The following is a 15,000-nucleotide window of genomic DNA, read 5'->3' on the forward strand; positions in this document are numbered from 1 at the left end:
GTCTGTTTGTGTGCCATTGGCAAGCCTTGTAGAGCCTCTTTGTTTACGTTGCTTTCCCTTTTTTATTTATTTTTATTTTTATTTTTTGAATTTTTTTTTTTATCAAGTTTTGACTAGTGTTTTCAGATAGACTGTGAATCGAGACGAGGGTGGTCGCGTGTGCGTATGATTGTGTAGATCGAGCGATTCCGAAACATGAAACCCACTACCAGACAGATCGTCATGAGACTTGACATACAAGTCCAGAAGGACATGCTACCCGCCTGATAAAAAATGTTTTAAAAAGCAATAAGAAGAAAGAAAGAAAAAGAAGGGAAGCAGGAAGAAAGATGGGTTGAAGCAACAACCGCAAACAATTCAAAAACTCTTGCAGCCTACCTTAGTTAATAAGACGATAACGGTCAATTTTTAGAGCAAAATGGTCGGCCCTAATTGCTTCTAGAAATGGCCCACATAATTATGTTTATATAATTAAAAAAAGACCTAGACCTTGACACACAAAAAAGAAGAAGAAAAAAAGGAAGAAAAAAACAAATGGCCCACACAAATAATCCGTGTCAAGCATGTACGTATTTTCGCCCTCACTGCAGTTTGAAAAGGCCAGTATTGACACAATTAGATGTACGGATAGCAGGAGAAAAAACTAAACCTGCTGGCTATGTCGCAACAGGCCTTTATGCTGAACTGCATAATGAATGTTTATCTATTATATACAAAATAGTTCAGTCGAAAGCCTATTCACAAAGAGAGAGAGAGAGAGAGAGAGAGAGAGAGAGAGAGAGAGAGAGAGAGAGAGAGAGGAGGGGGGGGGGCGGGGTATTGTTACAAAAAATAAATTGCGAAGAAAAGAATAATATTCAGAAATGACTTAATACATAGAAAAAATGAGGGTAGAGAAAAGTGAGACAGACAGATTTTCAGAGAGGCAGAGATAAAGACAGGCAGAGACAAAGAGAGAGAAGAGACTGAGACACCGATACAGCCAGGGATATGGAAATATACCGAGAGGCATAAATTCCGCAAACTGAACTTTACAAAAATCACAAAAAATCAACTCAGTGGTAAATGTTTTCAATGTTTGAATATTTTATTTATTGGCCATTTTAGTGTTTATAAACCTTCGCTTCATTGATTTTGAATAGAACATCATGAAATGACAAGTTTTCAAAAAAAGTGACTGAGTCCAAGCGCAATGATTTCGGAAACCGTTCAGTGTTCATCACGTTCAATGCTTTGGCCAGCTCTAAGCATCCCAATCGCTTGCTGTCTCTCTCCTTCATCAAGTCGTGGCATGATTGCGATATCTGATACAGCCAAACAGCCTGTTGCATTTTATAGGGCCATACACTATCTTTTTTACGTTATTGTCTCCCGTTCAGCCCATTGTCTTTATTAGCACAGTGAGCTGTGGCTGGATCAGCAATACTGCAAAGCGCACGCTGACAGCGTGAAACATTTGCTCTGACACTCAAGATGTCAACTACAAATTACAGGTTCAATCTGATTTTCGTTTGAGAGCAAAATTGTTCAATGCACTATTTGCAGAATTTATGCCTTTCAGTATAGATAGATGTGTGCAGTATGGATGTGGCGGACGTGCCTGTCTGGAGTACTTTGGGTGTTCTTACTTCGTATGTTTTATTGTTCTTTTTTTTGTTTTTTAAGGTTGTGGTCATATGTTGTTTGGTTGTGTTAAGAGCAGATGAACCACACTCAGGACTGGGTGGCCGAGTGGTAACGCACTTGCGCTCGGAAGCGAGAGGTTGCGAGTTCGACCCTGGGTCAGGGCGTTAGCAATTTTCTCCCCCCTTTCCTAACCTAGGTGGTGGGTTCAAGTGCTAGTCTTTCGGATGAGACGAAAAACCGAGGTCCCTTCGTGTACACTACATTCGGGTGTGCACGTTAAAGATCCCACGATTGACAAAAGGGTCTTTCCTGGCAAAATTGTATAGGCATAGATAAAAAATGTCCACCAAAATACCCGTGTGACTTGGAATAATAGGCCGTGAAAAGTAGGATATGCGCCGAAATGGCTGCGATCTGCTGGTCGATGTGAATGCGTGATGTATTGTGAAAAAAATTCCATCTCACACGGCATAAATAGATCCCTGCGCCTTGAGTCCGAGTCTGGAGATACGCGCGCGATATAAGACTTCTTATAACATAACTTTTCCAACCATTGTATTAATTGTATGGACAATAAATCATCTTATGTCTTATCTTGTGTCTTATGTCTTATGTGTTAGAGAGAGAGAACAAGAACAAGAACAAGAACAATTCTTTATTTAACGAGGGTAATAGAGTAAGCAGTGCTCTGCTTTTTTACATCCGGCCCTCGCCCTAAAGAGGGACTAGTCTAAAATGGCTAAAGAATAAACAAGTAAAGACACAAACTAATGCTACATGTTTATAAATAAAATGAAGTAAGAACATAGTATAAATGTACATACAATACACGGCTTAAATTAAAGATGTGAGTTCATTTGACGTGAGTATAGTATTAAAGAGTAGATTGCATTGACACAACAAAGCTGTAAGCACCATGCCCATTGACATTCGAAAAAATCAGTAAACAAAAAAAGAATTAAAAAAATACATTGTTGAAAAGCACCGGTTTCTATAGCGACAAATAATGTTTATTTTGACTTCATGAGATCAGATGTATATCTGGTCTTAAAAACGTGTGTGCTGGTAGTTTGCCGCAGGATTGCCGGAGGAGTGTTCCAGAGGCTGCTACCTATATCAACTAAACTAGACTTGAATAGGTCAATCCTAGGTAGAAGAGTGTTCAATCTCATCAATTGGCGTGAATTTTTTAACGTGAATTTGGAAAATATGGTTTGAATTACACATCCGGCCATGAATAATTGTATGCATAAGGGTTATAACTTTATTATAACCTAGCCTTGCCTTCAGAGGAAGAATTCCTAAGTGTACGTAGTCTAACTCAAATAGGGTTGTTTTCTTTAATAAGACGACTTTAAGCGCTCGTTTGTGTAATCTAATGAGTGGTTTGAATGAAACATCACTTGCCGAGTCCCACAAGGTAGACGCGTAATCAATGGCAGGCTGAATATGAGCATTAAAGAATAATTTCCTGGCTTCCAAATTCAGAAAGTGCTTGATTCTAGATAATAAATAAACTTTCTCGGACATGAGTTTAGAAAGTTGTTCGATGTGATGTGACCAAGACAGGTTGTTATCAATGGTCACTCCCAAAACTTTATGATGGTCGACTTTTTCAACAAGCTTATCTTTACCAGTTAGATCGTGGAATGTTGAGGTTATGTTCTGGCGTTTTTGCCTAGTTGTTATTATCATGCATTTTGTTTTTTTGCGGGATAAGGGACACGTGATTTCGCTCAGTCCATTCACTCAACTGGTTTAAGCTTTCTTGCAGTAATTGCAGAGAGAGCGAGAGAGAGAGAGAGAGAGAGAGAGACAGACAGACAGACAGACAGACAGACAGACAGAGACAGAGACAGAGAGAGGGAGGGAGGGAGAGAGAGAGAGAGAGAGAGGGGGGGAGTGAGAGAGAGAGGGAGCGAGAGAGAGGGAGAGAGAGAGGGAGGGAGAGAGAGAGAGAGAAAGGGAGAGAGAGAGGGAGAGAGAGAGAGAGAGGGAGAGAGAGGGAGAGGGGGGGGGGAGAGAGACAGAGAGAGAGAGAGGGCGAGAGAGAGAGAGAGGGGGGGGGGGGAGAAAGAGCATTGGGAAAAGCCTGACCCAAAAGCGACCTTCACCACACAAACTATATGCACCAACCTGGTTTTGCCATGTGCAGTATTGATGTACCCGGTCACATGCACCTTGCGACAACCGAGCTATATTGTGTTCCATGTGGCAGTTGGTTGTTGAACCCTTCTCAGGTGGTACATTGTCATACATTTACAAAACTGTAGACCCAAGACTCAAAGAACCAAAGATTACAACTCTTTCCTCAGTGCACACACACAGATTTATATAGAGCCTTTGAATGCGCTTTTACGATAGCGAACGCAGAGGAAAATACGCCTTTGTGTAGCAGAGGTAAACGCCCTTGGTCCTAGATAGGTTTTTACCACTGTATGCATATTCTATTACTCGCTCGCTCATTGCAAAGGATTGAACAATGATCCTTTCTCCCGGTGGGTAATGCAGTTATATACCCCGCGCATACAGGGGTGTTGCTAGACATTTTCATGTTGGGACATTTGGCCGAAACTGTCAGAAAGCTTTAGGACATCTTGGAAAATTTTCGGCTATTATTTTTGGCTCATACAAAGTCACCGCAACATTGAAGCACAAGACTCAAGAGGGGAACACCAATACATACAATCATTGTCTTAGGAACTCAGATTATAGGGGCCAGGGGCCAGGGTCCCGTTGGGGAGAATTTTAGCTATTTTATAAACAATTTGTCGCTTATCCTTGATTTTAAACATGATCAACTGGTGTCAGCAGCCACTCATTATTTCTTTTAACGTTAGTATTAAATAATGGCAATTTATCTTCACTGATATCTGCTCCCGACATCATATGGTATGGTTAGAAGGAAGACATGTCGCATACTGTGACAATTAAACAATTAACTCTTCCCCTGGCTTTACAGACAGAAAAAAAACATATATATTCAGACAGAAATTTTTTTGTTGGTTGTTGTTGGGGGGGGGGTCTGGAACCCCTGTAACACCCTAATCCGCTTCTGGATTATATGTTGCTTACTGCAACTGAAACAATCAGCTTTGCTGATTTAACTACATCAGACACCAGTTCTCTGAAACTTTTTCAAACCTTTAACTTTAATTTCTTCAAAGTAAAACTCTTTCAATCTTGTGCTAATCTTGACAAGCCTTGGCAAACAAGACTGGTAAAACACCAATACAAAACCGTGTAGGGTGAGCCACTTTGCTTGGAAACCACGATTTGGAGGACGCTTTTCATTCTCTGGCTCAGCAGATTTCGATTCGCGGTGACTATCGTCTGCTATGTCGTCTGCTTCGATCGACTCGACAACACTACTACCACTCACACTGACACTGTCCACATTCGCAGTGTTCCTGTCATTTTGTCCGGAATCACTTACCTTGGCGAAGGGTAGCAAACCATGGCCAATTTAGTTTTTTTTCATTTTTGTTTGCGACATGATGTTCAAATCCAAATCGAAAGCACTGACTGACTGATAAACTATCGCGAACCGGCGAGCGCAAACGCTGAGAGTGTCCAAGGGAAACCACTCTGGCATCTATATTTTTTGGCAATGGCTTCCGTTCAAAACATTGATGTTTCGTTTTTGGTATTCGCGAAGGAAATAAACGTCAGTCAGTTGACTAAAGTACATCGGCAGCAGTTTTAGCAATCAAAGCCTGACCAATACAAAAAAATGGACAAACTTTGGCCGATTTAGGCGAATACTCTTCGGACATTTGGCCGATAGGGACATGAAAGTTTCGGCCAAAGTAAAAAAAAATCGGCGATTGGCCGAAGGGCCGACCCAAACGACACCCCTGCGCATAGACGCATATTTAATCAATCAATCAATCAATGAGGCTTATATCGCGCATATTCCGTGGGTACAGTTCTAGGCGCTCTGCAGTGATGCCGTGTGAGATGAAATTTTATACGGCCAGTAGATTGCAGCCATTTCGGCGCATATTTACCTTTCGCGGCCTATTATTCCAAGTCACACGGGTATAGGTAGACAATTATTAACTGTGCCTAAGCAATTTTGCCAGGAAAGACCCTTTTGTCAATCGTGGGATCTTTAACGTGCACACCCAATGTAGTGTACACGGGGGGAGGGTTCGGACACCGAAGAGAGTCTGCACACAAAGTTGACTCTGAAATAAATTTCCGCCGAACCTGGGATCGAACTCACGCTGACAGCGGCCAACTGAATACAAATCCAGCGCGCTACCAACTGAGCTATATCCCCGCCCATACACATATATGTATCAACTCCGGGTGTATATGCAATTATATACCCCGGGTAGGCATTCAGTAACAAACAGAGGTGAATATATTCCATTCAGCAGCGTATCACATGTTCTTGCACAGTGAACGATCGGTCAATTCTTCTTCTTCGTGTTTCATCGTTTTTACCCAGTCATTTAAGCAGCCATACGCCGATTTCGGGGGATGCATGTTTTGGTATTTTTGTGTCTCTATAACCCAGCGAACTCTGACATGGAGTACAGGATCTTTTCCGTGCGCATTTGCTCTTTTGCTTGCGAAGGGGGATAAGGCACTAGCAAGTCTGCACATAAGTTGACCTGGGAGATAGAAAAAATCTCCACCCTTAACCCACCAGGCGCGGATGGGATTCGAACACTCAACGGCGTCTTCTCCACAAGGCCGTTGTGCCCGTCACGGTCTGATCGGCCATTGTGCCCGTCACGGTCTGATCGGCCATTGTGCCCGTCACGGTCTGATCGGTCATTGTGCCCGTCACGGTCTGATCGGCCATTGTGCCCGTCACGGTCTGATCGGCCATTGTGCCCGTCACGGTCTGATCGGCCATTGTGCCCGTCACGGTCTGATCGGCCATTGTGCCCGTCACGGTCATTGTGCTCGTCACGGTCTGATCGTCCATTGTGCTCGTCACGGTCTGATCGGCCATTGTGCCCGTCACGGTCATTGTGCTCGTCACGGTCTGATCGTCCATTGTGCTCGTCACGGTCTGATCGGCCATTGTGCCCGTCACGGTCATTGTGCTCGTCACGGTCTGATCGGCCATTGTGCTCGTCACGGTCTGATCGGCCATTGTGCCCGTCACGGTCTGATCGGCCATTGTGCCCGTCACGGTTATTGTGCTCGTCACGGTCTGATCGGCCATTGTGCTCGTCACGGTCTGATCGTCCATTGTGCCCGTCACGGTCTGATCGGCCATTGTGCCCGTCACGGTCATTGTGCTCGTCACGGTCTGATCGGCCATTGTGCTCGTCACGGTCTGATCGGCCATTGTGCCCGTCACGGTCTGATCGGCCGTTGTGCTCGTCACGGTCTGATCGGCCATTGTGCCCGTCACGGTCTGATCGGCCATTGTGCTCGTCACGGTCTGATCGGCCATTGTGCCCGTCACGGTCTGATCGGCCATTGTGCCCGTCACGGTCTGATCGTCCATTGTGCTCGTCACGGTCTGATCGTCCATTGTGCTCGTCACGGTCTGATCGGCCATTGTGCCCGTCACGGTCTGATCGGCCATTGTGCCCGTCACGGTCATTGTGCTCGTCACGGTCTGATCGGCCATTGTGCCCGTCACGGTCATTGTGCTCGTCACGGTCTGATCGTCCATTGTGCTCGTCACGGTCTGATCGGCCATTGTGCCCGTCACGGTCATTGTGCTCGTCACGGTCTGATCGTCCATTGTGCTCGTCACGGTCTGATCGGCCATTGTGCTCGTCACGGTCTGATCGGCCATTGTGCCCGTCACGGTCTGATCGGCCATTGTGCCCGTCACGGTCATTGTGCTCGTCACGGTCTGATCGTCCATTGTGCTCGTCACGGTCTGATCGGCCATTGTGCCCGTCACGGTCTGATCGGCCATTGTGCCCGTCACGGTCATTGTGCTCGTCACGGTCTGATCGGCCATTGTGCCCGTCACGGTCATTGTGCTCGTCACGGTCTGATCGTCCATTGTGCTCGTCACGGTCTGATCGGCCATTGTGCCCGTCACGGTCTGATCGGCCATTGTGCCCGTCACGGTCATTGTGCTCGTCACGGTCTGATCGTCCATTGTGCTCGTCACGGTCTGATCGTCCATTGTGCCCGTCACGGTCTGATCCGCCATTGTGCCCGTCACGGTCTGATCGGCCATTGTGCCCGTCACGGTCATTGTGCCCGTCACGGTCTGATCGGCCATTGTGCCCGTCACGGTCTGATCCGCCATTGTGCCCGTCACGGTCTGATCGTCCATTGTGCCCGTCACGGTCTGATCGGCCATTGTGCCCGTCACGGTCTGATCCGCCAAACATCCTTCAGAAGGATAGACGATTCCTTCCCCACACCTATGAGGGACTCATTTTCAGCCGGGGTATGTTGCATTCATACATCACGCGCAGGCACGCAGAGGAGAACATCGTGCAGTGTCTTCTCCTCAACACAGCCAAGCTGTATGCACTGAGAAATGCATCTTGATTTGCCAGTGATACCCCTGGCTTGGATTGCAACGACACCTGTCCGTTGCAAAGCCACCCGTCACCCTCCTTAAAAAAAAAGGTGCCCGTCTAAAGTGCTGTTCACATGACAGACTTTTAACTAACTTTTCCCCAAGTTGTGTCGGTTTAAAATCGCTCCCGAGTTGTTGAGGACAAGTCGGCAAAAAATATGCCATGGGAAAGGCCCCAACGATTTAGGTTCGATTTAGGACAGATTTAACCGCGACCAAAAACTCAGTTGAGCGCTGCTGGACTCGGCCATGACTTGTCGCAGATTTTGTGCAGACTTTTCTTATCGCGCTTACTGATTGGTTAGCTCTTGCCAAACTGATCTTCTCGCATTAGGAGGTACATGTAGCTCCGATAGTTGAACCAGCCTTCAAATCTGCCGAGAATCGCTGCTTAAAACTAGTTTGAGCGTCTGCGCGATTTTCATTTGACTTGGCGCCGAAAACAATCGCGTGAAAGTTGGGGGAAAGTTGCTAGAAAGTCTGCAATGTGAACAGCACTTAAACTCTCCACCAGGTTTTGCAGTTTACGGGTGTCTACTCCAGGCTTGTCACTCCGGGTCGCGAGACACTCGGGGTGTATTTCGGGGTGGTGCATTTACAAGCCAAAAGAAAAGGGCCGACACTTGGAGGGAGAAAGAGAAAAAAGTCGATCAATGACTCCTTAGAGCTATAGTGGGTCACCGACCGCTTACAAGTTAGTATTGCTCAACAGTGCATTGTAATTGTGCCCTGTACATGCTCTCAGCTTGTTAAAGTGATACCGTCCTCGCTAATAAATCTGTCTGAAATCGCCTCCAGCGCTAAAGTACTCACTGACGGGCGCAGCGGCGTGGTGGTAAGACGTCGGCCTTCTAATCGGGAGGTGGGCGTGAGTTCGAATCCCGGTCGCTGCCGCCTGGTAGGTTAAGAGGGGAGATTTTTCCGATCTCCCAGGTCAACTTATATGCAGACATGCTATAGTGACTTAACTAACCCCCTTCGTGTGTACACGCAAACACAAGACCAAGTGCGCACAGAAAAGATCCTGTTATCCATGTCAGAGTTCGGTGGGTTATAGAAACACGAAAATACCCAGCATGCCTCCCCCGAAATCGGCGTATGCTGCCTGAATGGCGGGGTAAAAACGGTCATGCACGTAAAAATCCACTTCCGATTAAGAGGCCGACGTCTTATCACCCCGCCACAGCGCCCGTCAATCCTTGCAACCATTACCTCGCCCGCATTTTGCAAGCGAGTTCCATGGCCGATTTTGAGATAAGTTGATTATTTGTATCAGAGGTGATTCTCTGTCTGTGTGTCTACTTAAAAGATCGCTGGGTCGACGTACTGTAAATGTAACGTTTTGTTTTGTCAATAATTAAACGTTCCAGAAACCTAAAATGTCATCCTTGCAGACTCTCAAGTTTCAATATAATCTGTCTTTGTTTTCGCTCTGTCCTACCTTTTCGCAACTGTTTTCACCGAGCGGTGAAACGTGCACGCATTTGTTAGATGATAGATTAGGGTACCCTAATTCGCACGAGTTTCGTCTGCTAGCGTTATGGATAACTGTCAGAAGTGAAAAATAAATGGATGAACAGACTCCGTGGAGTGGAAAAGGCACGGTGTCCCTCACGCCGTTATGAAAATAATATCTGTCGAATTTAACCTTGCGAACTCCAAGGGACACTAGCTGTACCGTGACTAGGACACACCTGCAATGTTAAGTGCTCCGTAGCTATGGTAATCAAGTTCAAATGTATTTAACGCCTTAAACTTCCTGGTCAAAGTCCCGATTAATATTGTTCGAGTGCTTTGTGGTTGGTATACGTTGAGCAGACGAAACCAATTGAATTTTCCGAAATGAATCCAGAGCCTAGCTGATACCTGCCACTAATGTCAAGGGTGTAAGAATAGGAAGAAGGAAAAGAAAACATGGGGTACATGGAGAATCGTAAACACGTGATATAAATGCGTGACGTCTAAACAACAGTGTTACAGAATGTTCTAGGACGGTGAGAACATGAAGGACGTGACAAACTTTGTAAATTATTAGAATGTCAAGACAGCAGCCGTCTGCACCGAAGCACAAGCATTATTTTCTCTAACGATTTTGCTTTCTCGGATTTTGAACAGAGACTAGAACGTACGTTTTTAATTTCCTCTCCTACCAGAGAACGTATGCGTTTCCAAGCAATTGTTTTATACGTGTGTATGCATAATACTGCAGATACCCACTGATGTGAAATTACCAGAGCTGTGCACTGTGTTCATTTTAGCGACTGCAGAAAGCATGTATATAAAGATCTCATCAAGAATTCATCAGGATAATCAAGTAAGAATATCATACAGTGTCCCCTTTAAAACTGAACCTTCTTCAAAAACTTTTTTGTTTTATCAGGGCGGTGCTGCTTTGACATATAACGTGTGCCACACACAAGACAGAAAGAAGTCGAAGCACAGGCTTCATGTCTCACCCAGTCACATTATTCTGACACCGGACCAACCAGTCCTAGCACTACCCCCATAATGCCAGACGCCAGGCGGAGCAGCCACTAGATTGCCAATTTTAAATTTTAGGTATGACCCGGCCGGGGTTCGAACCCACGACCTCCCGATCACGGGGCGGACGCCTTACCACTAGGCCAACCGTGCCGGTCTTCTTCAAAAACTGAACATTGCCCCTTTAATCAAATGTCCTAAATAAAGCATACATTTTTTTTTAAATCGTTCGTTATCTAATCAGGGACACTTATGTATGTTTTCGTGATAAGAAGTCTGCGTTGTTTTAAAGGCACAGTAAGCCTCCCGTAAACCATCACAGAGCTCCCCGAGCGTCTAAATACAGTACAAGCATACTTCCATTTGAACGCTCACCGAACGGGAACATCCTGGCTGCTTTCTGTCGAGCGTGAGACATTTTCAAAGAATTTATTTTCGTAGACTTGTTCCGTTAACAACAACGGCGCCTCGTTTTTGCGCTAGACCTAACTTTTAAAATCTAAATAATAAATTGACAGCTTGTTACACAAACATTCTTTAATCATAAAAGAATTCGTTTTTCATCAAGACAAGATCAGAACAATTCGAAGTTGTGAAAGTTTAAAAAAAGAAAAGCCCGGAAGCAGGGTCACGCAAGGGTCGTAGCAGACGACGGCCGGTTTATCAGTGCAAATCGCCGTTCCTCTCAACAGTCAAAAGCCATCGCTAGAGTTCTTGTGAACCACAGCCGTTGTTTCGTGCATAAAAAAAACGTGCTATTGTAGATAAGCTCACGTCGAGTCGCATTCAAATGACTAACTATGACGACTGCATTGTGAAAAGGGAAAACTGGATCACACGGGTTCACGATGGCTCAGGGGTAAGATAAACCACGCAAAAATAAATTCTTTGAAAATTGTTCGCTCTTTACGGAGGGCACCTAGGATGTTCTCAATTGGTGAGTGTTTAAATGAAATGGTGTTTGTACTGTGTGTAAAAGCCTGACCGTATCTGTGATGGTTTACGGGAGGCTTACTGTGCCTTTAAGGTTAATGGCTGTGGGTGTTGTCTGGTCGGGGTTACTGTCTGGGAATCAACTGCAACGCGATAAAGCCGAAAGGGGAAAAAAGAAAGAAAAGGGGCCGTTGATTATATTTGTTCTACACTAATCGTCATAAAAAAAACTAAACACATACATTTAGCTGTAGAACTTTGTGATGCGGCCAGTTATAGTAAAACCAAGTATATTGCCAGAAAGGTAATTCATCCCCCTACCGTTTGAAACAAAGAGTTTCATTTTTCATCAATTAGTGCTTATGCAGTGTACCGGAGACCTAGGACACCCACCAAAATCAAATTCGCAAAAGCAAATTTGCAGATATTAAAATACACAAAAAATCACAATAAGCAAGAGTGACCCCGTTTTTGATCTCAAATTGAAGAACAGCTCATTTTCTACCCATACAAATTAATTTGGTTCAGCTGTTGTGCCTAGCAGTGTTGTTTTGTTATTTTGAAGAAGACAGGTGTCAGCCTCGTTAGAAGCCGTAAAAGGCCTGTTTTGGCGTCATTTTTTGTGGGCAATGTGGGTAAAAACCCTGTTGTTTTGGAATGGCTCATTTTATTGCTTTTAAATTTGACATGAGTATTGATAACACAATTGCTAAACAGTGTGTACAATATCATGGCGATTTGATGAGTTTTTGGGACGTACTGGAACTTTTCAGAAAAGTTTGATTAAATTGTAATAACTTTTTACAGTATGGTTGCAAAAATTCTGCATTTTGCACACTTCAACACAAATGAATATTACAATTGGGGATCAATTTTGGTACAAAAGTAACAACGCGCTGGGATGATATGGAAATGTGAACGCGAAACAACAATTACGAAAAACAGGTCTTCCGACATCAAAACCAAGTCAAGCGCAGCAGACTGAACTGGTACGTCACTCACAGCGATAAAAAGCGTGCCAGTAAAATACAATACAAGACAAAACAAGACAATACAATACAATACAATACAATACAATACAATGCAATACAATACAATACAATACCATACCATTTCATACCATACCATACCTCACCATACCATACCATACCATACCATACAATACAATACAATACAATACAGTATCATTTCATACAATACAGTACGACAATATTTATTAAGGAGATTTGTCTCAATTGTCTCAATTTGCCCCCAAAAAACCACGGCTGACAAAAGTCAAATTTTGTACAGTTACAAGGACCATAAATAATTACCATTCTAATGCCCCAAATGACTATTTGACCAATCAGGAATGATTCTAGGTGACTCGCTAAATGTAATAGCGGTCAGGTCCGGACCCGTTTTGATTAAATCACTCTTAACATAACAAAGGCAAACTATCATTTTGAATGTGTGTGTGTGTGTGTGTGTGTGTGTGTGTGTGTGTGTGTGTGTGTGTGTGTGTGTGTGTGTGTGTGTGTGTGTGTGTGTGTGTGTTTGAGAAGGAGGAGGGGGACGACAATCACGACGCCATCGGGTATGAAATAACGATGTCGACAGCGGCAAGGACGATTATGATAACACTGACGCCAACGACAACCATGCAGCTAATGACAGCAGAAATATGCTGAATAAAAACATCATTGTAATTCACCTTCAAGGCCCATCATTCCTAAGTTATTAAGCATGAACTCCTAGCAGGGTGGTCCATTCACTTGCATACTACCAGCTGTGTCCCCTAGGGGGAACAGAGCCATAAATCATGGGTGTGAATCAAACGGCAAAAACGACAGTGAATCGGCGATGTGTGGACGTAACATGCCTCCAGCTGGCTGTGCACAATGTGCAAGCCACAGCTTGTTGACACCACCCATCTACAAGAATGTCGCGGTTTTGTTTTCTTCGGCAAATTTTCTGGTTGAAATGGCCATTAACGTTTCGGCCTTATTTCAAAGTCCGTTACGTCACCTTTGTCTCACCGTCAAAAACAGTTTGGTTGATTTGCGACTTTGACAGGACTAATGGCCTTTATCTGTCGACGTCAACAAATGAAGATAAAGAGAGAGAAAGGAGGGGAGACAGACAGACAGACAGACAGACAGACAGACAGAACGACAGACAGACAGAACGACAGACAGACAGACAGACAGAGACAGGGACAGAGAAACAGACAGAGGGGAAGAGAGAGAGAGAGAGAGAGAGAGAGAGAGAGAGAGAGAGAGGGCAAGAGAGAGCGAGAGACAGACTGGCAGACTGGCAGACAGACAGACAGACAGACAGAGGGGAAGAGAGAGAGAGAAGACAAGAGAGAGTGAGAGACAGATTGACAGACAGACTGGCATACGGTCAAATCAGACAGACAGATGGACAGACAGACAGTCAGACGGACAGAACCTTTTAGGGGGCGGGGGGGGGGGGTGTTTGCTTAAATGAGCTGCATATAAAATGAATAAGGTGAATGAATGATTACAAAGAGTGTGGCTTTAACGTCTGGCTCATCATAATGCTGATGAAACACATACACACACACACACACACACACACACACACACACACACACACACACACACACACACACACACACTCACACACACTCACACACTCACACACACACACACACACACACACTCACACACACACACACACACACACACACACACACACACACACTCTCTCTCACACACACACACACACACACACACACACACACACACACACACACACACACACACACACATATACGCGGAACCTCAAGCGTAATAACCAATAAACCATAATCATGAAGTCGCAAAACGCCAGTGTGAACACATGCAATTCTACGTACAGCCGTACCTGCTCTGTGGGGTCCCTCTGACGAGAGAACATCTCCTAATAAAAGACACCCGCTGTTGCCACTTTGTCTAACCCTTTGACCAAAACATACCTATCGTGACAGGTCCCCTGCGAAGTAGGGACACTTTGGCTATCTTCTCAGTGCAGGTATACCACCGTGACAGGCTGACTATTGGGGTTTTACGTCCTCTGAGGACCTATTTGGGACATTATATTCTTCTTCTTCGTTAATGGGCTTAGACTCCCATCATGTTTTTAGCACGAGTGGATTTTTATGTGCATGAACGTTTTTACCCCGCCATTCAGGCAGCCATACGCCGATTTCGGGGGAGGTATTCTGGGTATTTTTTCGTGTTTCTATAACCCACCGAACTCTGACATGGATTACAGGATCTTTTCCGTGCGCACTTGGTCTTGTGCTTGCGTGTACACACGAAGGGGGTTAAGTCACTAGCCGGTCTGCACATAAGTTGACCTGGGAGATCGGAACAATCTCCACTCCCCACAAGGCGGCAGCGATCAGGATTCGAACTCACGACCTCCGGATCAGGAGGCCGACGTCTTACCACCAC

General features: G+C 44.9%; 2 protein-coding genes across 2 annotated transcripts in view; both read right to left on the reverse strand.

Annotated features, from left to right (window-relative positions):
- LOC138976711 (sulfotransferase 1C2-like) overlaps positions 1 to 15,000 on the reverse strand; it is a 99,006-nt gene that overhangs the window by 82,804 nt on the left and 1,202 nt on the right. The window lies entirely within an intron of this gene.
- Positions 6,308 to 7,918, reverse strand: LOC138977308 (uncharacterized). Its single transcript, XM_070350210.1, has one exon. The coding sequence runs from the start codon at positions 7,916 to 7,918 to the stop codon at positions 6,308 to 6,310; it is 1,611 nt and encodes a 536-aa protein (XP_070206311.1).

The sequence above is a fragment of the Littorina saxatilis genome, linkage group LG9 (assembly GCF_037325665.1).
Source record: "Littorina saxatilis isolate snail1 linkage group LG9, US_GU_Lsax_2.0, whole genome shotgun sequence".
NCBI classification, from domain to species: domain Eukaryota; kingdom Metazoa; phylum Mollusca; class Gastropoda; order Littorinimorpha; family Littorinidae; genus Littorina; species Littorina saxatilis.

Excerpts from the sequence above, each read along its gene's own strand:
- LOC138977308 (XM_070350210.1), bottom strand. The coding sequence starts at position 7,918 with ATGGCCGATCAGACCGTGACGGGCACAATGGACGATCAGACCGTGACG.